This window comes from Triturus cristatus, chromosome 3_2, assembly GCF_964204655.1.
Source record: "Triturus cristatus chromosome 3_2, aTriCri1.1, whole genome shotgun sequence".
Classification (NCBI taxonomy): domain Eukaryota; kingdom Metazoa; phylum Chordata; class Amphibia; order Caudata; family Salamandridae; genus Triturus; species Triturus cristatus.
The window spans coordinates 61,406,529-61,430,550 of record NC_140584.1 but is presented as its reverse complement, the minus strand read 5'-3'; the positions used below and the strand labels follow the sequence as shown (position 1 = coordinate 61,430,550).

Sequence of the window (24,022 nt, the reverse complement as noted above, 5' to 3'; positions counted from 1 at the left end):
AGGATGGATCTTGAAGGAAGAACACCCGCAAGCAGAGGGGACAAAGTCTGGGTCACTAGCCAGTGACCGGGTGGAACCAGGAAGGAACCAGGCGATGTCGTGCAGAACACAGGTGATGTCTTGAAGCTTGTCTCTGCAGCCACGTGGACCCGGAGGTGTCGAGGACGACCAGAACCAGGATGCGAGCTGTCCCACGAAGGATCTTGCTGATGGCGGAGTCGAAGTCCCGATTGGAGTCAACAAGCCTTGGCATAGGCAACCCACACAGAAATCGAAATTCGCTTCAGGTGCAGACCAGGAAGGTCTGAGGTGCTTCTCTTTCACAGGGAAGCAGGAGCCAGTCCGGAGGAGCCAAACCAGCGGTGGAAAGTCAAGGGTTCGTCGTCACTGAGGCTACTAGCCAACGGGCCAGCAACCGGACAGACGCGTCGAGCAGAAAAATGCAGAAGGGCCCACCGCAGAACTCGTGGAGTGTGGAGGGCTGATCTTCGGTGCAGATGGTGCTCGGGGTTGGGGCTTCTCAATCCCCAGAGCACAACTTCGAGGATGCCTCAGAAGCTGCGCTGGAAGCTACTCGCCAATTTTCCCAGGTAGCCGGTCCCACGTCTCTCGTCGCCTCCACGGATCTCAGCTCTGCTGTGGATGTGGATCAGGGTCGGAGAAGTCTGGAAGTCAAGGCGCTGGTCGGGCTCTGCAGTCGGTTCCTCGTAGAACTTGGGCAAAGCAAACGGCAGGTCGCTTGGTGGTGCCCGTTTGCACAGGGTGGCCACTCTTGGCCACAAGGGAGATTCTTCAGTCTTCTTGTCGTCGAATGTCGAAGGTCCAGAGTTTCGTGTCTAGTTTCAGTTCAGGATAATCTAAAGTCCTCGGGACTCAGCTCCCACTTTTGTACTAATCTGGGGGGCTGGACTACCTGCTAGGTCCCTCCTATGGGTGGGACCAGGGAGGGGGTGGTTACACCCCCTTCCCTTTGTCCAGTTTCGCGCCAGGGCTGGGGCTGGAGTGCCCCAGCACCGGTTTGAACCGGGCTATGCATGGGACACCTTGTGTGCCCCAGGCAGTGTCTCGTTTCTTTCATCCCTCCCTGCTCCAATACACTAAGTCCTGTCTGGGGTGGTGCTAGCACCTCCCAAGGCAGGAAACCTATTGTCCAAGCCTGCCTTGCTGGAAGGACTCCCAGCAGCAGGAGGTCAGACTTGTGTCTGTGGCAGCAGCATCCATTTTGAGATGCTGGGACTCTGGTTAACTTTAACCGGGTAAGTAAGATTTTAACATGTCTTCTCCCTCTAGAAGGGGGGAATACTATCCTCATCGCCAGAAATGGTGTGGGGGTAGTATTCCTATGTGTTAGACACCTTACACGACATGTTTTGATAAAGCCAAACCATAGTTACCATAACCGCGAGGATTATAAGGCACTTTAAGAGTATATGGTAGGCGATATCATAGAACAGCTATAAGGACATGGTTCCGAAAGCTGCAGACAGGCTCAGCTCATGCTAGAGCACCATCTCACATGTTACCAAGCACTCTGCCTCCAGGATTGTTAAGGCCTGCCATAGGAGTGGCTTACAGGTTATCCATGTGTCTATATATAAGGTAGGTATAGGAATACTATACCTAAGCAAGGCGTGATTACACGACCTTGCCCCAGCTGAGTGATCAGCCAGTTGTGTCATGATGGGAGGCCAGCCAGGGGTGGCATAATACATGCTGCAGCCCCTGGTAGGCCTAGGGTACACCTATGCCCTGGGTACCTAAGGTACACTGTACAGGGACGCATAAGGTGATCCTTCCCAATTGGGTTATGTACCTAAAGTACATAGTATGAATTTAGACAGAGAACAGCTGGGCTGTGGGTCTGATTAGCAGGCCCACAGCCACATCTCGAATACCAGTAAAGCAAAAGCAAAAAGTGGGGGTGACCATAGGAAGCAGACCCTACTCTCCTACACAGGTCATATTCTGGAAATTTCCCAGAAAATGTATATGCTTCTAAGAAGCAAGGTCATCCTTTGCAAGTACTGGAAAGACTGACCATGGTCAGGCAACTTGGATGTGGCTAAGGCCACAATTTCAAAAAGCCTGTGAGTGTATTGCTCTAATAAACAAGCAGAATTGCCTTTTAGGTAGGGTGCCTGACCCAAAGTCTTTTCGCCTAATATCCATGTCAGTCCTTTTAAACTCCCTGTTATACAGTGTATGCAGGATGGTGTTTTGCTTAGTCTTACTTGATGAAGTGGGAACTACCAAGCTCTTTTGTGTCAGTTGTACTAAAAGATAAAAAGGGCTTGAAGAGATTGCAATATACTTTTAAGATGACACCGAGGGATTGGACTGATGATTTTGTATTCATTCCATAATTTTGAATGAGGACTTCATTGAAGGAGAGTACAACGTCAGATGCTTCTCCACCAAAATCTCAGTCAAGTGTAAAACTTTAGGCTGCACTGAAATTAAAGGGAAAGCAAGCGTTTCAGCAGCCTTTTTGATCACTGAAAAGTAGTGCAATTGTTCTTATGAAGAATTCCGGGAAGGAGAAAGAGAAAACCACCTTGGGTATGGTATCAAATCTGCTTATATTGTGAAATTTGACTACTTATGTGTAGTGAGTAGGCACAAAAATGCCTGTCTCACTCTCTCATCAAACTATGACATGGACATTTAGGAAATTGAATCCAAACAAGCAGTGGGAGCTTTGGAAAATCTTCTGTTTGGAAGGTTTAAATTGGGGACATTCCCTTTCACATAGATATTCCTCCTTCTTTTGCCTGGTAAATTTAAAAATAGCTTCAGCTATACCAGCAGTCAGGTTCGATGGAGCCAGAGCTTAAGTAATATGGAACCTAATGATGCTCTAAATGGCAAATAAGATTCAGAAGAAGTTGGGTTGCATGTTTGCCTGTGAGACCGTATATTTAGTAGATCGGTTCAGAGACAGTTTTGCCAGAGGAGCGGAATATAGTGACATCAGGATAGTTGTCAATGATGGGCCTGTCTAGTTCTTGGTGGCTCGCAATGGCGTGTTACAGGGAGGAGGAAGATGATAATATAGATCAACATAGCCTTCTGAAATTCAGCAGTCTCCTCCTAGGATGCCCTGAGAAAAGGAAAACTCACCTGTGCAGAAGGGTGGAATAATGTTGCTGCCTTGAAAGAGGAAGGTACGTTTTTTTCTTAATGATGAACACGACTGGGTGTGGGGCTATGTCCTCGCTAGAGATCTAGACTTTCATTTTTCTTTCATAGAAACCATATTGAGAATTGTCTATCACATCTCTTTCGGGTGCATCACAGCACACAAATCACATGACGAGGTGTCATGTTTCTTGTGCAAGAACCACATGCAATGCGGATAAGCATTACTTAGGGACATCTGTTTCTGAAAGGTTCGAGCGGATTTGAACACAGAAGACCTAAAAGGCGACTCACCTCAACAAGTCAGAAATAACGGTTGAATTGTGACAAAAAGACACCCAAAATACGAGCACAAATTGAGTAATTGTCTCTAAATCCCAGGTCTAGAAAGGCACAAAAAAGGACATGACATCATTACTGTTGATTCATATTCATGGCTAATCTCTTTGATTGCGAATGTTGTTTAATAGCTGTTGCAAAATATTTGTACAACCAGTCTGGTGCCCCAGTAAAAGCCTGATGTAAGGATGTAATTCATGTAAGGCATCCGAGGGAGCAAGCATCTAGCTGGATAAATACATTCACAATTTCTGCAGGAGGACCACAGTATGTGGCATTCTACATACACAGGAAATCAATTAGTGCAGGAGCTCTACGAAGTATAAACATTTGTTCACATAATACATACTTTATACAAGAACTGCAAGGTACATAATCAATGCATGCGGGCCGGTTTTACAGATATAAGATCACTTACTGGAGTTTCTGGAATAAAAACCTCCTTATTCTTGTAATCAAAGAACCCCATTAGTTGATTGTTTACAAACACCTGTGAAAAGAGTTGGGGCAAAACGTTTTAATATTTTTTATGTTGACGAATAACCAACAAATCAATAAAATGAAAAGTTACTTATTAGTAATCCTAGCTCTCCACCAATGGTTCGTTCATTAAAGTCAGAAGCACTGAGTAGTCCCCCTCACATGCAGAATGTTGGTGGCCTTTAATATATACGTAAAAAAGTTTATTTAGAGAAGCCAGTAGAAAACATAAGGACAAGTTTTCCCCAGAGGATATATAGGCCAAATTTCATTTATTTTTCTATAAAATCCCTTTATGGAAAAAAGTCAGAACTATTCAAAGAGTGGCTAGAAAAACTCTTTACAAAACCATTAGGTTAGAGGAAAAATTAAAGAAAATAAAAACAATGAATGTGAAACGATGCAACCTATAGAGACTGGAAAAGTTTCACTGCTCCTTTAAGAAAGCACAATACTAGGTTATTCCATAATGGAATTTCAGTGGCAGTTAGCACAGCATGCCCTTCATTGATATTCTGGATCTAGTTTGGAAAACAACCACTCCCTTGTTGTTCATCCAAGTAAGGCGGGAATGCTTTTTGTCACGTTAATTAAAATAATTAGGATTACAAGCAATGTATACATACTTACCTGTAATCCTAATTATCTTCATTATAGTAATAAGCACTAAAATATTCTACCCACACGTGGAATCCAGGAGCGCTACAATATATAGAGATAGGAAAGATAGATAGAGAGATAGAGAGATAGATAGAGAGACAGATAGAGAGACAGATAGAGAGACAGATAGAGAGATAGAGAGATAGATAGATAGATAGATAGATAGATAGATAGATAGATAGATAGATAGATAGATAGATAGATAGATAGATAGATAGATAGATAGATATGCTTTTATTGTTCTAAGAAAAAAAGTATTTCAAAGAGCTTACGGAAGACTATATTGGTCAATTTATTCAATCATTTACTTTAAAATCAAAATAAGCAATTTTAATAGAAACATAGGGCCTGATTTTGCGTTTGGTGGATTTACATCTCGCCAACATTTTACAAGCGCATTATATCCTATGGCACTTCTAATAAGGTGGACAAGATAGCCGTCACATTTTTGTAACAGACTTTACCCATCTGCAAAATTCTTACTCTGTGGTTTTGGTTGGTGCGCGTCGAGTTAGAGAACTGTGTGGAGGTGTCTTCTATGAAGCTACTGGGGAGGCATGAAAGAACCGGAGATATCGACGTGGAAGGCGAGGAGTGGTGTCATCCTGGATACTGTAATATGGCCCAAACTAAGCTATCATCTCTCCTGCGTTATTGGTTTATCATTTCCCAATCCATGATGGCAATGTCACGATTTCTGGTTTTGTTTTTCACTTCTGTTGTAATAAAAGTAATGTCCATTCCAGGTGGTATCTTCATGTATCTTTATTCAAGTAGATATTACAGGAGAGAGCCCCACCAAGAGCAGCCTCACTGCTGCTCAGCCCATCATCAACTGACACTCACACACACATTCCATTCACCAACATTCTCTAACACAGACACTCAGGCTGAGCAGCAGCAGTATAACAACTTCCTTGTCAAGTTTAAGTGCTAGAAGATTTTGATACAGAGTAGAATTGAGTCGCAATCCTCTTCTTACTTCTTACAATTTTCCTTTTCCAGTATTTTTTTGCTTCAGTCATTCTGCTTTGTTATTCCTGCCAGCCTTGTACAATTTTAACAGGTGTTTTCACTCTCCTCTTCCTCCCGGATTTTGTCCGTCTTTGTTTTCCACTCTGCTGTCCATCAGCTGTAGGTTTTTAATTACACTGGCTTTTTCCTCCTCCTTCTGTTGTTAAGTCACCAGGTGCTATGTAGGCTGCAGAAAGGAATCTTGCCCTCACAGAATAAACAAGCATTTGCAATGCAATAGGTCTCGCATTATAAAAGTGTGAGCAGTTGGCATTGCTAATAATAATGCAACACTAGCTATTGGCTTTGTAAATGATAATGGCATTTATTTATATGTTTGTTTTATAAAATAGATTAAAAAAGGCATTGTCATGAACAATGCCAATAGCATAAACTTTTGCAAATGCGAGACCTATTGCATTGCAAATGCTTGTTTGTGGAAGCACACAACGTTTGCCAATTAAAGCATACACTCCTGGCACCCAACATGTGGGTGGAGCCAAAGCCCCTCCAATGATGCTCACATAGATGTCTGGCAGCAGCTGCACTATCTAGCCAGACTATAAAAATAACAGGCAAAGCCTATGCTAGAGATAATGGCTTTGGTAATGTGTTTTAGCCATGTTGTACACCAGTGTGGCTGCTGCTCAGCAGGGATAAAAATGAGTGGTGTGGAGTATTGGGAGTTGCCTCTTTTTTGGAATGGAATTATTCAAAAACAGTTATCACATAGAACACATCAAGTGACTAAGACTCATAATGGGCAGCCAGATGGAAGGTTAAGTGAATACAACTCCACTACATATCTATGGTGACAATCACATGACACTTGGAGACACTGCCAAAGGATTCAGTTATAAATAAACTCATCCAGTATAGCTATGGATAATTTGATGTCACACGTGCAGAAACTAAGTATGTAGTATTTTTTTTTTCTTTTAAATGTCCCTAAACAGGAAACTCAAACTTTAAATAAGCACTCACCTTAAATTCAAGTCTGCCTCGAAATGGGTATCTGAAAACTAAGATTGGATGACAACTGCACTAAAGACTTTATTGCAAAAGCCCCTCGGTTAGCATTATGCAGAATCACTTAATGGCAGTCAAAACATTTTACATGCTTTTTCCAGATGCTTTGCAACCCTCTTGGAATACCCATTTTTATTCAGCTAACCTCGCCTATCTCCCTACACTCTTAACAATCACCTCACGAATGTATGTGTAAATTCACCTAATAGCATGAAGAGAAAAAAAAAAAACTTCGTGAGACTGTCAGTAGACAAAAAGAAAAAACAGTGTTATCAGAACCCGCCATTTCTTCAAGGACTCCATGTGTTCCTTTGGCTGTTTTAACTAATAGCTGGGGTTGGGTGGCACAGCACTGTAGTAGTAAAATAATTTTCACTCAGGTGAACAAAGCACTGGCCGATGCTCCTCCTCTACATCAACTGCCAGTCCGAGCCCCTCCCCATCCCCACTAAGCTATGTTCAGCCAAACACATCCTCGATCTCACCATGCTCATCTTGCAGCCCTGCCACAGGCCTCCTCCCTCCCAGAATGTACTCTCATACCTGCCAACAGATTAAACACCGAAGAGGGGTAAACAATCGCTGCAACAACTCCTCTATGCTGGGTACCCTCGGCCCGAACACTGTAAAGCACCCTACTGCTTAATAGCTCGACACCTTACGCCAGTCTGGACTATTTAGCTTCTTGCATGCCAAGGCTTATAGGCCAACTTCTTTTTAACGATGGGGCAAAAATCTGAAATAGCAGACAAAGAGGTGACAACGACTTGCTTAGTCCAGGCATTTCTCAAATGTTGTTATTTTCAAAAGTGGTAAGATCACATTACATCTCTAAATCGGGCGGCCATTATCACTAGTGAGAAGCTAGCGCCATCTACACTGTCGCACATTCCACTGTGCTAAACTAATTACTGCACCGGGACACCAGCCCCGACACAGCATTCCTTTGTGATTAGGAGGACCACAAATACTGGCGACCACTTTGCAACACTGCCTCACAAAAACAAACGTCAAAAACCAACATTATGCATCCTCGATCTAAACAGTATCAAAGTTCTGATGGTTTCACTGGAAAGTCAAAAACAACCCCAGGAAGCAAATGCACAGCCTGATTTTGTTTTTGAAGGGGGGAGTAATAAACACAAGTAGCAACGTACGCTCTATACATATGCCATGTAAGAAATTAAAGCAATCCTATTAATGCAGGTTTGAAGAAGGGAACTGCTATTCCCCATCCACTAGATGGCCCTTTAAATGAATACACAGGAAGAAGCAACGGATAGGAGGCCAAAAAGTTATCTATGCTCGCATGTAATGTCCTCAGAATCAGTTTCTTTGGCGGGTTGGAGGAACTCGTTCTCCGCTAAGTGGGCAACGTCGGTTTCACATGTAAGATTCCTAGGCTTGCGCTTTTTTGGGTGCGGCAGTTGTCAAGAAACTATTCCATCAGTCCAACGTTTTTAGCAACGGAGCGTTGCATTCTGGGACTCGTGATTTCGATTTTAAATTGCACATTGAGGCAAAAAAAAAAAAAACACAAAATACGGTTACACGAAATTCCAGGATCGGGCGATGGCACCCTGCTCGATACTGGACCATTTTGTAGGAACAGTTAATCCATCTAATGAATCAACTCGGTTCGTGGAATTCCCGCAACTCCTATTAACAAGCTAAAAGTGCTTTTGTTTTCAGACGATCCTTGATCGCTGAAAACAGAAGCACTATTTAAATAAACACACACCTTTTCCCCTGCGAGAGTGAAAGTGGTGAAGGCGGGGCTGGGGCAGTTGCAGGAGCACTGAATGCAACCAGAGGAGACGCAGCATAGTGTGTGCTGCAGAGGCGGGGACGGAGTACGAGAGGGGAGGGCATCGCCACTATGGGAAAATAAAATCAAACGCAAACACCATGAAGCAGACATGCCGCACACAGCTAAGATAATGAAGCACGGCAACGGAAACAAGGAGAAGTAGTACCTGCATTAAAGCAACAGAAGCGGATGGCAAGACGAGCAGTGACAGGACAAAGGAACATTAAATAAGCGATGCCATGGTCGAACATATAGCGCGCGCGGTGCCCTGTATATTAGATTAAGTGGGCACCGTGCTACAACACTAAGTGCAGCTTCCATGCGGCTTAAATTTACACGCACCAGGCGCCATGATTATAAAGCAAGAGCGGGGCTCCCAGGCCAAAGTACATCTACCCAGGTGGCTTGTAGGAGGAAAATGTCAGTTTCAGAACCGCTGGCGTATCCTCAGACCAAAGGCGCGAATAGCTGCGTGGCGATTCAGTGGGCTACGATGCATTCCCTCACTGCAGACAACAAGCCCTTATGACGTAGCTCGTAAGGATCGAGTGCGCCCGCCGTAAGGCGTGCCTTGCTCAGCGTGCCTTGCTCAGCGTGTGGCGCATGCGTGGTATGAGTGTTTGGATACGCAGCTGATAGCTGGGGCAGGTTCAGAGACCCGACTATAGCGGACCTAACGCTAGGGTGCAGTCCGGAGCAGTGGAGAGGGCTTGGGAGCAGTACCGGGGCACGTCAGATCGCCGTATTGGATCGAAGGAGGTAGCACTTGGGAAGCCTTCACAGCAGCGAGAAAAAGCAGACGCACTACCGCCACCATGTACAGGCACTTGGGCCCGCAGCGCTCCCCGTCCCGGGATTTTAACAGCATCGTCCAGATCTGCAGCGCAAATGTTCAAAGGATCAGTGGCAACAGTGAGTATGATGGCACAAAATTGCTGACTTGCCTTGGAAGTGTCTGTCTGTATGTGCGTGAATTACAGGAGGCTGGTGAGGACGAAAGCGAAACTGCATGCTGGCTTGCGAGGGAAGGGGGACAGGAGATGTGCACGCCGCGTGGCTGTAGGCGCGTACACCAACTCAAATCCACCAAAAGCCTGCGCGTGCACATCTCCTGTCCCCCTTCCGAGGCAAGTCAGCAACAATAGATCTCGCCGAAAGCAGCGCTCCGCGCTGCATTCGCAGGCGAGACCTAAAAACGTCTGTTGTGACCGGCCTTTGACTTAAATTACCATTTCACTGAGGTATGCCTGCAACCACTGCTAAGCACTTAAATAATATTCATGCTGCTGAGTTGATGCAGAAAAGCAGAGCTTTGTATTGCTAAAGATAAGTGCCCAATAGAAGTCTCAAGAATATTCTATGCTTTAGAAAGATGGTGATACAGAAGTGCGTATCTTGGAGGTCTATGATACACATCTGATCCCTCTGCTGGAGCTGGGGATATATTTGGTTAAGAGCCAACATCCAGAACTTTACTTTCTTCATGCTTTTGTTTGTCATTCTGAGGTCTAGAATTGGAAGATATTCCTACCCCATTACCTTCTCTCCAACCAAGCAGTAAGAGGAGTAAACTCGCTTCCCTTTCCAGTGCAGAGGTACCGGTTTTTCTGCTTTTTGGATCAGAAGCATGCTGACTTCCAGAGGAAGCAACTCCAGATGAAACTAAGATGTCTTCTTTGGTGGAATGGATGAAGGAGATGGCTAGAATCTCAAAAAATGCCATTCTGCACAATATTCAGCAACCAGCTGGCTGCTGTTATTTTCATCCATTCTATCAAATAATTGTTGATGCTTATGTCTATCGGACTATTGAACACAAGAAGGGCAGGAAGGGAGTTATTGATTTACGGGTTTTACAACAGCAGCTGGTTTTTGCTGTCCAGATTTCCCTTTCACTCTTTTGAGGTTGGAAGGACTTTAGACGCTGTTGTTGCTGCTGTTACTGCTGCAACCACTCATGGGCTTGAAACCTCTGCTGCTAGTAATGTCACTACATCTATACAAATGTTTCCTGTACTCTTTACTTTTTTCTCGGCAAATGCTTTAAGTGTCTTCGACTCAGCTTTCATGCACATGGGCCCCTAACAAAGGGGTGCCAGAGAATGGAAGGTTTAAAATCCTCTTTCAAACCCCCATTTTAAACCTGTCAGGCAGAGATATGAAGATCGATGAAAGGTCAAGCCCAGGACAATAGCAATGGGCAGCAAATACAGCAGAATAAGCAGCATGACTAATCACGACTGGATACATAATCTCTTCCAAGAGTACCTCTGAGAAGTCCAATCTATCTTCTAAAGGGAACTATTATTGAAACCGCTGAGGAGTTTCCCTGAGAGACCTATGTACCACCCGAGTATGGAAGTGGTATTTTCATGGCAGTCACTTGTGTACCACAAAGGTTTCTGCCAACTGAGTCCATTTTTTCACTTTCCCTATCAGAATGCAGTGCAGAGGATGGTGAGTGGGATTATGTTTTCTTGCTTAGGCCACTAAAAAGAGTCAGCAGATGGCATGCAGGCAAGAAGAGAAGAACTGTTCAAGAGGCTTGTACCACTTCTGCAAATGTGCTTGAGCAGATTTAGGTCAATCCAGTGCTGTAAACCACTTCATCACTGTCTCAAGTAGACAAAGTGGAAAGTAGAAAGTAGAAGGGCAGCAAAGGACAAGCAAAAGATCTATGAAGTAGTAGTTACAAAATAACTGAAGTCTTTGGTTGGACCATTGTTATTGGGATGTTAAGTTTATTAGTCTCACCAAGAATTTGCTGTAGGTGGTAATATAGTGAATAGGTGAAACGCTCGCCGGTGGAGAATCAAAAAGTGTTGGAAAGTATTGACGAACTGAAAATAAGGAAGAGGAGAATGAGCAGATGTATTGAGAAGATCTAGAACGAAGCATTGATCTTTAACGATGAGGACAGCTTGAACAGCTTTAGGAGCAGTGACTTGAAAGAGAATGCTGACGTGAATGGTGATGTATATTTCAAATTCAAGAATGCCTTTTGTGTATACTGGTCCTAAATGATGTAACTAGTGCAACAATAGAAGGCTGGAGGGGATGTCTGTGGTACAAGCATCACCAATGCTGCAGGAGGATACATGCTGTGATGTCTGGGCTTACGCAGAAGAAAAGGTTACCACGGGTGAGGCCTCCCCGGACAGTGAACAGGTTGTGGAGTAATGCGAGACCACTTCCATGGAATCCTTCTCTTCAATTATGGGGTCCCATTCAGGGGAAAGATGGAAAGATCTGCTTGGTCAGAAGCCCCTTTGCGTTGAAACAGGCTTTGACATCAATGGTCTTGTTCTCAATTTCAGTTCACTCTTCCTTGACATTGAGCCAGTCCTTGATAGTGAACAAGTTGTGACTGACAATACCTTCAACATCTTGGGCCTCAAGCAAATCTGACTTTATTTTTGGTTCTTGTGGGACCCGTGGAGTGGTCCTTGAAGATTGTAGATGGAGCAGATGCAGAGGGAATGTAGTGATATTAAGAATGATATATTGACCATTGGCTCCATTTGGCATAACACTCCATTTTCTGTGCTGACTCCATCTTGTGCAACAGACTCCATTTTCTGTACTCGCACGTAGCTGCAAAGTGGGGAGGGGATGTTTTTGCTCTTCACTTGTTTTCGCTCCTCCCTGATCAGAGTGAACTGGAACATGTTGTGTGGGATATGTGCTTGGTACTTTTCAGGGAATGTGTGGAATGCACAGCTCTTTCTCGGAGTCAAAATACAGGAGCCTGGCCAGATTCTGTCTTGACCTTGACACAGACCAGTACGGCCAGCTCGGTTTTTCGCAACAGAAGAAAGGGGGCGAGGTTTCTAGAACATTCGCCTCACGTTGAGTAAAATGTACTAAATCCGGAAAATGTTGATAGACGAACTGGAGCTCACTTGTGGAGCAGACGTATTGGAACCTGAGTACAGGTCGAGAGTCCATGCCCAGCTGTCAACAGCCTCCCCAGCTTGAGTTGGCAAGGATGTCGAGTGAACAATCTGTGAGGTGTTACTTACTTTGTGTATATCATTTCTAAGTTTCTTAGCTCTTTGCTATATGTATATATGCACATGTTATTCAGGGTTTGTGCTTAAGTTACTTGGCATTTGGGAGCGCTGTTTTGAGTGTGTTATTTAAAGGTGCAGCAGTACATTTGCCTCCTCTTGGGAGTGCAGGGTCTAAGTGTGCCCTATTGTGTCAAATTAAAACACACAATATTTTGGCGTCACTTGCAGGATTCGAAAAAAATTCAAATGGGAAAGAAAAATGTTTCCAGAAAAACTAAGGCAGGTTCCCAGATACTAACTGAAATACCTAGATGGGAGGTAGTCCCCTATGGTATGCTTGCCTGGGAGTGGGCTCATTGCGCTGGGCTAAGTGAAAATTGGAATGTGTGTTTAGCTGACGCTGAGACAGCACAAGTAGTTGTGTGTTTGCAAAAAGTGCCTGTTGAGAAAGGTAAAGAGCTTAGCATGTTAGGGCGAAGAGGCTGGATTCTCGTATGTGCTTATCGCAAAATGCATGAAAAATTTGTTCAGCTGAAGTGAGAACATGAAATCATTGTAAAACAGTTTGTTGAATCCAAAAATACCTCTACGATGTTAACTTGTCAGAATAAGCTATTACAAGATAAGTTGGAAACTTACCAAACTGTGGTGGAAAAGGCTGCAGTACGTATCGCACAATACAAGTACAAGAAAAGGAGGGGAAGGATTAAGAAGAGAAAAGTGCATTTAGCTATTGCAAAGGTAAGAATCAACTGGGACCCAGAAACATAGGACGGGAATATTTGGGATTCTTCAGAGTTTTCAGACTCTGGGGTAGAGTTTGATCAAGCCAGTAGTCAGGGTGAGTCGGAAGAACGCAAAGTGGTTCAGGCGCAGCCTATAAATTGTAGGAAAATACAGAGTGGTCCAAATGTTCCACAGGGGGTTGCAATGGATTCTATGGAGGATTTTACTCAGCAGGAGATTAATAACATTGTAGACAGATTCCGACAGAAACCCACAGAATGTCAGCTTACATGGATGGTGTGGCCGTTTGATATGGGCGCCTTCTGAGGTAATGTTGGATCACGGAGATGCAATTAAGAGCAAGTTACTTACCTTCCGTAACGATATATCTGTAAGAAACATTGGTTAGTGTTAGATTCCTTACCTTAGAATTACCCCAGGCGTCAGACTGGATCCGGAAAGTTTTTGTCAGCAGTACCCCTGTGCGTCGGAAAGTAGTGTTGTGCGGCTCCGCGTCCGTCATCGGTGTCATGGTCGCAGAGATGATGTCGTGACAACTACTTAGACGCCGCCCTCGCACACTGCATCAGTTCTGTACATGACTTTCCGCGTCAGGAACGCAGAGCCATGCAAGATACTGACCACTGGTGCCTTGAACTAGGTTCCTGAAAGGGATAACCTTAACCCTAGAAATCAGTTCGCAGAACGGGGAGGATGGGTGGGGCGGTAAGGAATCTATAACTAACTAATGTTTCTTACAGATATATCGTTACTAAAGTTAAGTAACTTGTTCATCTGAAAGAAACACGTAGTGATAGCTTCCTTACCTTAGAATAGATACCCAGCAATACCAACCCCGATGGAGGGTCTGCGAACCAAGATCACACCAGGAAGTCCCGGAAAACAGAACGGTTAAAGAAGCTGTCTTTCTGGACTTGGCTGTCCAGGCAATAGTGCTTAGTAAAAGTATGCAGCGAGGCCCACGTAGCTGCCTGACAGATATCTTGTAAGGGGACACCAATTCCCAATGCCATAGTGGCAGCCGTCGCCCTGGTGGACTGGGCGCGCAGCCCCAACGGAGGCTCCTTCTTAGCCAGAGAATAACAGGCTTTAATAAACAAGATGACCCATCTAGAGATAGTCTGCTTGTGTACGGCCCGACCTTTCTTGACGCCAATGTAGCCAACAAAGAGCTGGTCATTCACCCGGAACTGTTGTGTGGGGTTCAGGTAAAATGAGAGCGTACGTTTTGGGTCTAGCCGGTGGAGCCTCTCTTCCTCTCTGGTAGGATGCGGACGCGGAAAGAAGGTGGGCAAAGTGATGGTTTCCCCAATGTGAAAAGCAGTGACCACTTTTGGCAAAAAGGATGGACGTGTTCTGAGCACAACCTTGTCCAGATGGACAGACAGAAAAGGAGGTTTACAAGAAACAGCCTGGACCTCAATCACTCTCCTAGCGGAGGTGATGGCAACCAGGAAAGCAGTCTTCAAAGTTAATAGTAAAATAGTAAGTTCAAAGTTAATAGTAAAGTAAAGTAATCAAGTATGTGAGAACCAGGTTCAAGTCCCACTTTGGCATCACAAAAGGAATAGGAGGGAAAAGGTGAGTAATGCCTTTGAGGAATCTATTTACAACAGGGAACTTGAAAAGAGAGGGCTGATCAGGGACCCTGAGGAAGGCTGAAATTGCAGAAAGGTAGCCCTAGATAGCGCTCCAGAGCAGAGCCCTTCTGGGCCACAGAAAGAAGGAACAAAATGACTTCTGAAAGAGGGGCAGAAAGGGGATCCACAGCCTTTGCTGTGCACCATGCTACAAATGTGTTCCACATGCAGGGGTATACCAACTTAGTGGAGGGACGCCAGGCTGCCAGAATGACATCACAAACTTCAGGAGGCAAGTCGAAAGGAATCAACTGCCGCCCCTCAATCTCCACGCAAGGAGGTGGAGACTGGACAGGTTCGGGTGGAGGGCCGTCCCCTGCTGATGTGACAGAAGATGCTCCCGAAGAGGCAGTCAGATCGGGGGATCGATGGTCATACTGAGTAGCTCGGGATACCAAACTCTTCGAGCCCAGTCCGGGGCCACCAGAATGACTTGGGCCCGGTCACGCCTGATCTTCTTCAGCACTGTGGGCAGAAGTGGTATAGGCGGAAAGGCGTACAACAGACTGCAACTCCACTCGCAATGAAAAGTGCCACCTTGGAAATTCCAACGTGCAGGACTGCTAACATTGCGCGTTCTCTTCAGTGGTGAATAGATCTAACCAAGGCTCTCAACACTGTTGAAAGAGACCTTGTGCCACGTCCGAGTGAAGACACCATTCGTGGTCCATCATGCACCTGCGGCTGAGTTCGTTCGTCCTGGCGTTCAGTGTCCCTGCCAGGTGTTGAACCACCAGGGTAATGCCCTGATGTTCCAGCCATGTCCAGAGACGCAGAGCCTTCTGACATAGCGTCCATAACCCCACACGTCCTGTTGGTTGCAGTACCACATGGTGGTGGTGTTGCCTGTGAACACCTGCACTACTCTCACCTTGATAGAGGGAAGGAATGCCTTCAGTGCAAGTCGGATCACCCGGAGCTCCAGAAGGTTGACATGGAGCCGGGACTCCGCCTGAGACCAGAGGCCTCTGATCTCCGCCTCTCCCATGTGACCACCCCATCCCAGGAGGGACGCATCCGTCACCGCTGTGTGCTCTGGTTGGAGAAGGGAGAGGGAGCTGCCATTGACCCAATGCCGGTTTGTGAGCCACCACTGCAATTGTTGTGCAGTGCCCTCCGAGATCTGAACGGACTCTGACAGGTTCCCCTGATGCTTCACCCACTGGAACTTCAGGTCCCACTGCAGAGCCCGCATATGCCATCTAGCATGATCGACCAACAGGAGGCCACGAGGCCCAGCAGCCTCAGGGTCATCCTGACCAGAACCCAGGATAGAGGCTGAAAGATCGGAATCAGAGCCTGAATATCCTGGACTCGTAGGTCGGGAGGATAGACCCGAAAGTGCGTCGTATCCAGAACCGCTCTGATGAAGAGGAGCTTCTGAGAGGGAATCAGGTGCAACTTCGGCACATTGATGCAGAATCCCAGCAAATGCAGGAAGTCGGCCGTAGTCTGGAGATGGGAGACGACTGCCTGGGGCGAGCTCGCCTTCAACAGCCAGTCGTCAAGTTAGGGGAAGACTGGAACCCCTGATCTGCGCAGATGAGCAGCGACCACCGCCATCTCTTTTGTGTACACCCGCGGGGCGCAGGTAAGGCCGAAAGGCAGCACGGTAAACAAAGTGCTTGTGGCCTAACGTAAAACGTAGGTAACGCTGGTGGGCCGGCAGGACGGGAATATGGAAATATGCGTCCTGCAAATCCAACTCTACGATCCAGTCTCCAGGGTCGAGGGCAGACCAGACCTGAGTCAGAGTTAATATCTTGAACTTCTCCTTCAGGAGGAAGCGATTGACGTTCCGAAGGTCCAAGATAGGACGCAGGCCCGTGTCCTTCTTAGGAACCAGAAAGTAGTGGGAGTAGCATTCACTTCCTACTTCTAGCGCAGGAACGCGCTGGATGGCCCCCTTGGCCAAGAGGGTGTCGTCACTTAAGGTGGAAAAGGATGGAGTGAGGCTATGTTTCGTTTCCACAACTCTTTATTTAGGGCTATTAGAAATGCAAACGTCCTCCATCAAACTCGAATAAGAGAATAGAAATCAAATCGTTTTCCTGGGATCCCTGGCACCTCTCTTCTTGGGTCTTCTTTAAGGTAGGAGGCTCGAAAAGAAACAAAACAAACGGAAACCAAAATCAGAGACCTTGTCTCGCATATATTCGATGCAGGGATAGGGAGTGAGGAAATGTACACCAGCCGGTCACCAGTTGTGAAGGGACGGGGTAAGAACAGGAGGGACGTGACACCACCCCGCAAGGTTTACTCTGCGTCAACAACCCGCCTCCCCCTTAGTGCCCGTAACCGAGCACATACCTCTGTTTGCCAAGCTCCTCTGGGAGCGTGGCTGGCTTCTGCGTAGTGACGCAGAAGTCTCTGCTCTCCGTCTGGATTGGTGGGCAAGGCTTCTGTGGCTCCGTTCCTTCCTCTGGTTCACGGAGTTGGCGTAAGGATGATTCCCCGCTGGTCGGACTCTTCGGCGGCGTCTTCTCCTGGTGTCTTCTGTAATCCCTCGAGCGGACGGCGTCTTCCGGGGTCCTCCCCTTTTTACGTTCTCCACCTCCGTTGGTTCAGGGAGGACGCTGTACGTGATGCATCCCCTTGGGGCGGGGACTGTTTCTGGAGGCCGATATTCCTTAAAGGGCCCGTAGTCCTGTGGTGACGCGTTATAAGAGGTCGTCACAAGATTATTTTTCTGCAATGATAAAAAAGGCATGGCATGGTCAGGGAGAGTGTCCTCTTCTGGTTCAGGTGTAGAGGACAGGCTAGTGCTCTCGTGACAGAGGGCCACGACTTCCTGTTGAAGAAGTGCCAAGTGATCCCCTGACGAGCGGTGGTACTGGGGCGGCACGGCTGGAAGGGTAGTCTCGAAGGGGCCTATTTGTAAAACCCACCTGTCCGTAGTGATGGTGTGCCAGTGGGGGAGGTGATGGCGAATCCTGCGCACACTGGTGTTTGATGGGCCTGAAAAACTGGACTAGGAAGGTTTGGAGGCAGTGGTGGCCGGGGTAGAGGTGGACTGTCCCGCCCGCTGGCCCCTGACCCACCTCGGTGGGTCCCACGTCTGCGCTGGGACTGTTGCTGCGCAGGCCTGTAGCTCTGAAGCGAACGTGTCGGGGCGCCCTTTACGTGGCCACGAAAGGAGCGAAAAGCAGAAGGCGGAGGAGGGCGAGTGGCCGAAAGGCCCAAGGACTTGGCTGTACCCAGCGAGTCCTTAAAACGCTCCAACGCACAGCCAGGCGTGGCGGTGGAGCGCCACTGTCGTGGAAATCGCCCTGCCCAGCGAGTCGGTGGTGTCAAGGCCACAACGGATTGTGAACTTGGCTGCATCCCTCCCTTCAGCAATAGCTTGAGAGAGCACTGTCCGGGCCTCCTCCGGACACTGAGGCAGCACCTGCGCCACCGTATCTCACACAGAGTGGGAATAACGGCCCAAGAGGCATGCAGTGTTCACAGACCGCAGCCCTAAACTGGCGGAAGAAAAAATCTTCCAGTCTCTTTGATTCCCTGTCCCGGGGTGCGGTAGTGAATGCGCTCTGGGACGTGGAGGCTTTGACAACCAAGCTCTCAAGGGTGGGGTGTTGGGAAAGGAAAAGGGGGTCGACCGGGGCCGGGCGAAGGCGTAGGGCCAAGTTCCTATCCACAGGAGCCCCTGTGTTAGGCCTGGACCAGGTGCCCAAAAGAACGTCCGAAAGTGCATCATTAAAAGGCAGCAGTGGCTCCGCAGGGTTAGCCGCTGGCTGAAGCACTTCTCCTGATGGCCACTGTAGGGAGCTCGAGGTGGAGGGCCTCGGCTGCCCTACGTAATACCACTGTGTAACTTGCACCCTCCTCCGTAGCCATGGTAGGAGGAGTTAACATGCCAAGGTCAGGAGAGGTATCAAGACCACTGGCATCGCCAAGTTCCTCTGCCCAGTCTGGGTCATACTCACATTGAGCTGTGAGAGGGTCCTCAGACCCCTCCCAGTCCTCCCCTTCCTCCGAAGGCTGATGTACAGGCTGAAAATAAGGAGGATGGACATAGGGGTAGAAAGGCCCCATCGGTGTCGGACTCGCGTCGAGCGACACCGTTACAGCACCGTGTCCACATCGGGGCTGAAACCGGGGACGATGTCGTCCGGTGGCACGGGCGACGTCGGAGGTGGTGCCATTGGGGTCGACGTCAGTGGAGCTGTCACAAGGTCAAATGGCGTCGACCAGGATCCAGGCCTGGATCCTTGGGGGCCCTGCAGCGCCGGGGCTGGAGCCGACAGTGATGCTGGAACCGCCAACAGTAATGGGCAAGGACCCCCAGTCGGGCCCACGGGCCTGAAGGCGCATTGGCGGGGCCCGACGGCCCAAAGAGGCGAGCTATGGCTGACAGAAATTCCTGCAGCTGGGCCGGAGTCGCCCACGGACCCGGGAAGTGCAGGTAGGCCAACGGTGACTGCGTAGGCTCCGCAGGAGCCGCGAGGGAGGCATCACCAGCACCCTCAGCCGCGACGGGTGAGGGGAAGCCGGAGAGTGATGGCGCTTCTTCGACTTCTTGTGATGCTTCATCTTACCTGACCCCGAGTGCGAAGACTTCGATCCCGACGAACGATGGTGGTGGCTCCGCGATCGGTCTCTCGACCTCCCACAGGATTGGGACATTGAACGGGCGCGGAGCCGATTGCCGGACTTCAAGCAACTTTCGGGACCGCTCCAGCAAAGTCTTCGGTGTCATGGCCCAGCAGTGGGGTGCCCCCCTTGGGATCGTGGTCGTGCCCCTGGCAGTAGAGACACACGCGGTGCGGGTCAGTCACCGACATCATGTGATGACAGTCCCCGCAAGACTTGAAGCCGGGCATCCCTACGGCATCAGGAGTCAATCGACTCGAAAAATAGAGACAAAAAGCCTCGAAAAACTCAGTCAAAAAGTGACGGGGGTACCGCTCTCTCCGGATCTGCGCTTGCTGGCGTGGAAAAAGAAAGAACTGACGTCAGCGCGCGAGGGCAGCGTCTAAGTAGCTGCTGTGACGTCATTTCGGCGACAACGATGCCAACGACGGACGCGGAGCCGCACGGCGCCACCTTCCGATGTGCAGGGGTACTGCTGACGAAAACCTTCCGGATCCAGTCTGACGCCTGGGGGGATGTATGACGTTACAACGCACACTTTTACAACGCATGCACTTACAAAGCATTTTTTACAACGCATAATCCATTACAACGCATGACATTACAACGCAGGACACTACAACGCATTTTAAAAAAATACCTTTACAACGCATTACCATTACAACGCATACTACCTTTACAACGCATACCATTACAACGCATAATATTAAATTACATTTAAGGTAAGTATTAGATAGTATAGGGGTAAAAATTACTATTCTAACTCCAGGGGGTGCATCAGTAGGGTAAGTGTTGGATAGTATAGGGGTAAAAATTACTATTCTAACTCCAGGGGGTGCAACAGTAGAGTAACTGTTGGATAGTGTAGGGGTAAAAATTACTATTCTAACTCCAGGGGGTGCAACAGTAGGGTAAGTGTTGGATAGTGTAGGGGTAAAAATTACTATTCTAACTCCAGGGGATGCATCAGTAGGGTAAGTGTTGGATAGTGTAGGGGTAAAAATTACTATTCTAACTCCAGGGGGTGCATCAGTAGGGTAAGTGTTGGATAGTATAGGGGTAAAAATTACTATTCTAACTCCAGGGGGTGCATCAGTAGGGTAAGTGTTGGATAGTATAGGGGTAAAAATTACTATTCGAACTCCAGGGGGTGCATCAGTAGGGTAAGTGTTGGATAGTATAGGGGTAAAAATTACTATTCTAACTCCAGGGGGTGCATCAGTAGGGTAAGTGTTAGATAGTATAGGGGTAAAAATTACTATTCTAACTCCAGGGGGTGCAACAGTAGGGTAAGTGTTGGATAGTGTAGGGGTAAAAATTACTATTCTAACTCCAGGGGGTGCATCAGTAGGGTAAGTGTTGGATAGTATAGGGGTAAAAATTACTATTCTAACTCCAGGGGGTGCATCAGTAGGGTAAGTGTTGGATAGTATAGGGGTAAAAATTACTATTCTAACTCCAGGGGGTGCATCAGTAGGGTAAGTGTTGGATAGTATAGGGGTAAAAATTACTATTCTAACTCCAGGGGGTGCATCAGTAGGGTAAGTGTTGGATAGTATAGGGGTAAAAATTACTATTCTAACTCCAGGGGGTGCATCAGTAGGGTAAGTGTTGGATAGTATAGGGGTAAAAATTACTATTCTAACTCCAGGGGGTGCAACAGTAGGGTAAGTGTTGGATAGTGTAGTGTAATATTATGCGTTGTAATGGTATGCGTTGTAATGGTAGTATGCGTTGTAATGGAATGCGTTGTAAAGGTAGTTTTTAAAAATGCGTTGTAATGGTATGCGTTGTAATGTCATGCGTTGTAATGGATTATGCGTTGTAAAAAATGCGTTGTAAAGGTAGTGCGTTGTAAAAGTTGCGTTGTAAAGGTTGTTCCCCGCCTGGGGTGATTCTAAGGTAAGGAATCTATCACTACGTGTTTCTTTCAGATATTCTGCACACTCAGTACTGATCCTACAGTGCAGGAGCAGTTTAGGAATTACAGGGACAATAATCAAACTAAACTGTTACAATTGGCAGTGGTTGGATGAAATCATAAATACCCGACAGAGTGAGACTGTCCAGGGAATGATAAACCTTGGTATGCATTGAGAGATGCTATACAAAGGCTTAAGAAGGAAGTGATGAAAACTGCTATTTTTCTGGATAATGCACATAAGTTGATGGATGGACTGTTGACTGTGTCAGTGCGAAATAAAATAATCAGTTTGGCTCCCCCTGCTTACAAACAGGTGATGATGACTTTTCTAATAAACCAGACTGGTAATAATTTGGCACAGGTGATTGAGGCAGTTTGTGAGTTGGGAGACTGGATAAAGACTGAAAGAGCCACCAGAGCTGAGACACATACAGATAAAAAGAAACTGACTAGGAGAGATATGTTTATGGCTTTGTTGAGGGATGGAGTGGAGAAAAAGAAGATAGATGGAATAGAGACTAGGAGTCTGTTGGAGATGTATCGGAAAAGAGGGTTGGACAAAAAAAGACGGCAGCAGGAAAGTGAGTAAGCAGAATAAAATGCAAGTGAGTCAGAGAAAGTTATGTTATGTTATGTTATGTTACTGGAGTTTGTAACATGCACAGCTACTCCAAGGAGTGTCCCGGCGCGAGCCTTGAGGTGCTGAAAGGAATAAACTGTTTTTTTTTTTTAAATTGACCCAGATCCTGAATGCTACGCAAAGAATAAGGAAGGGAGTTCCAGGCTATGGCAGCCCTAAAGGTAAGAGACCTGCCCCCCATTCTTTGGAGGCAACCACGAGAAAGTCAGAGGTGGATGAAGAGGAAAAGGAGGGTGAGAGAGCTTCCCAGTTGAGGACGAAGGAAGGGAGAGATTCAGAAAGTGAATGGCTCAGTGAGAACCGGAGGGGGGAGGAGTTCTCCCGGAGGAAGGACAGATTGTACCCGGATTTGACACTAGCTGTGCAGACAAAGGACCGAATGAAAATAGGGAGAATACCAAAAAGAGAGCACACTGTATTGACTGTGCCGCTCTCTGATTATAATATTGGAATTGATATCTTTAAGGGAATGACTCTGCATTTGTAGGATGGGTACTATCACTTTGGATGAAAAAGGTACATTTCAATTGGCGCTGTAAGGGTGGGTCACTTGAAGATTCCTCCAGTGAAGGTGCCCCAGGCTACTACGGTAATTCATTTGAAACAGTACAGAATTCCAGGAGGGCATGAGGAGATCAGTGCAGCCATACAGGACTTGATAGAGGCAGGGGTGGCGACTCCAATCACTACTGCCTGGAAACACCCTGTGTGGCCTGTGCGCAAAAGTGACAATAGTTGGCATGACAGTTGATTATTTCTAATTGAACAAGCACACACCTCCATTGACTGCAGGTGTCCCAGATACTGTTACTTTAACTGAGAAAATTCAGAAGCATCCTGGGACTTGGTATGTGAATACTGATATTGCCAATGCTTTCTTTTCTATACCAGTAGCACCTGAGAACCAAGAGCAATTTGCGTTCTCATGCAATGGTAGGCAGAATACATTAAAAAAATTGCCTATGGTGTACTTGCACAGTCCTACTATCTATCACCGGCTGGTGGCGGATCATTTAGATGAGTTTCCAGTTATTCATGGAGTACAGCTTTGCTATTACATTGATTACCTGATGATACAGGGAGAGACACAGGAGCAGATTCAGTTGGACGGGACTGTGGAGCATTTACGGAGTAAAGGGTGAGTGATAAATCCCGCAAAGGTACAAGGACCCTCCCAAAGTGTGAAGTGTCAGGGCATTCAATGGCATCAGGGACACAGAGAGGTGGTTCCACAGGTGAGACGAAAGATCAAAAAATTTGCTGTGCCACAAAATAGGAAGGAAGCCCAGAGGATCATTGGATTGTTTGGTTTTTGGAGACAGCATATCCTCACTTAAGTCAGATTTTGGCCTCATTGTACAAAGTTACACGAAAGAAAAATTAATTTGAATGGGGAGAGCAAAAGCAAATTGTGTTTGAATCAGCAAAAGAGGTTATGCAGCGTGGTTTGGATTTGTGTCCAGTGCAGGAGGTAGACGTTGAGCTGAATGTGATAGTGCAAGTACTGTATGCTAATTGGACTCTGTGGCAGAAGCAAAGGAAAACTAGGGTGTCTTTAGGATTTTGGACAAAGGAATTGCCAAGTGCTGGAGAGAGGTACACTCCCTTTGAAAAACAGTTGCTTGCATGATAGTGGGCCCTCGTGGATACTGAGCAGTTGACCATAGGGCACAATGTGAATTTGAGACCTGAGATTCCTATAATGCAATGGGTGATGAGTTGCCCCAAGACTCACAGAATAGGACATGCGCAAGAAACCAGCATAATCAAATGGAAATGGTACATACCCAACAGGGCCTGAGCAGGTCCCAAAGGCACTGCAGTGTTGCATGAGCAGGTGGCACAAGCCCCAATGGGAGATACAGAGGTGTTGCATGATGTACCTGAGATACCGGAATCTCCTGTGAAGTGGGGTGGGCCATTTGAAGAATTGTCCTTAGAGGACAGGAAGCATGTGTGGTTTAAGGATGGTTAAGCCAGGTATGTTGGGGCTAA

The 24,022-nt window shown here is 46.9% G+C and overlaps 1 protein-coding gene across 2 annotated transcripts in view; it reads right to left on the bottom strand.

Annotated features, from left to right (window-relative positions):
* Positions 1–24,022, bottom strand: part of GLB1L2 (galactosidase beta 1 like 2) — a 1,021,913-nt gene that overhangs the window by 369,477 nt on the left and 628,414 nt on the right. For both annotated transcript variants that reach the window (XM_085647243.1, XM_085647244.1), the window contains exon 14: positions 3,896–3,967. In XM_085647243.1, coding sequence (XP_085503369.1) covers positions 3,896–3,967 — 72 coding nt within the window. The remainder of the gene's footprint in view (positions 1–3,895; positions 3,968–24,022) is intronic.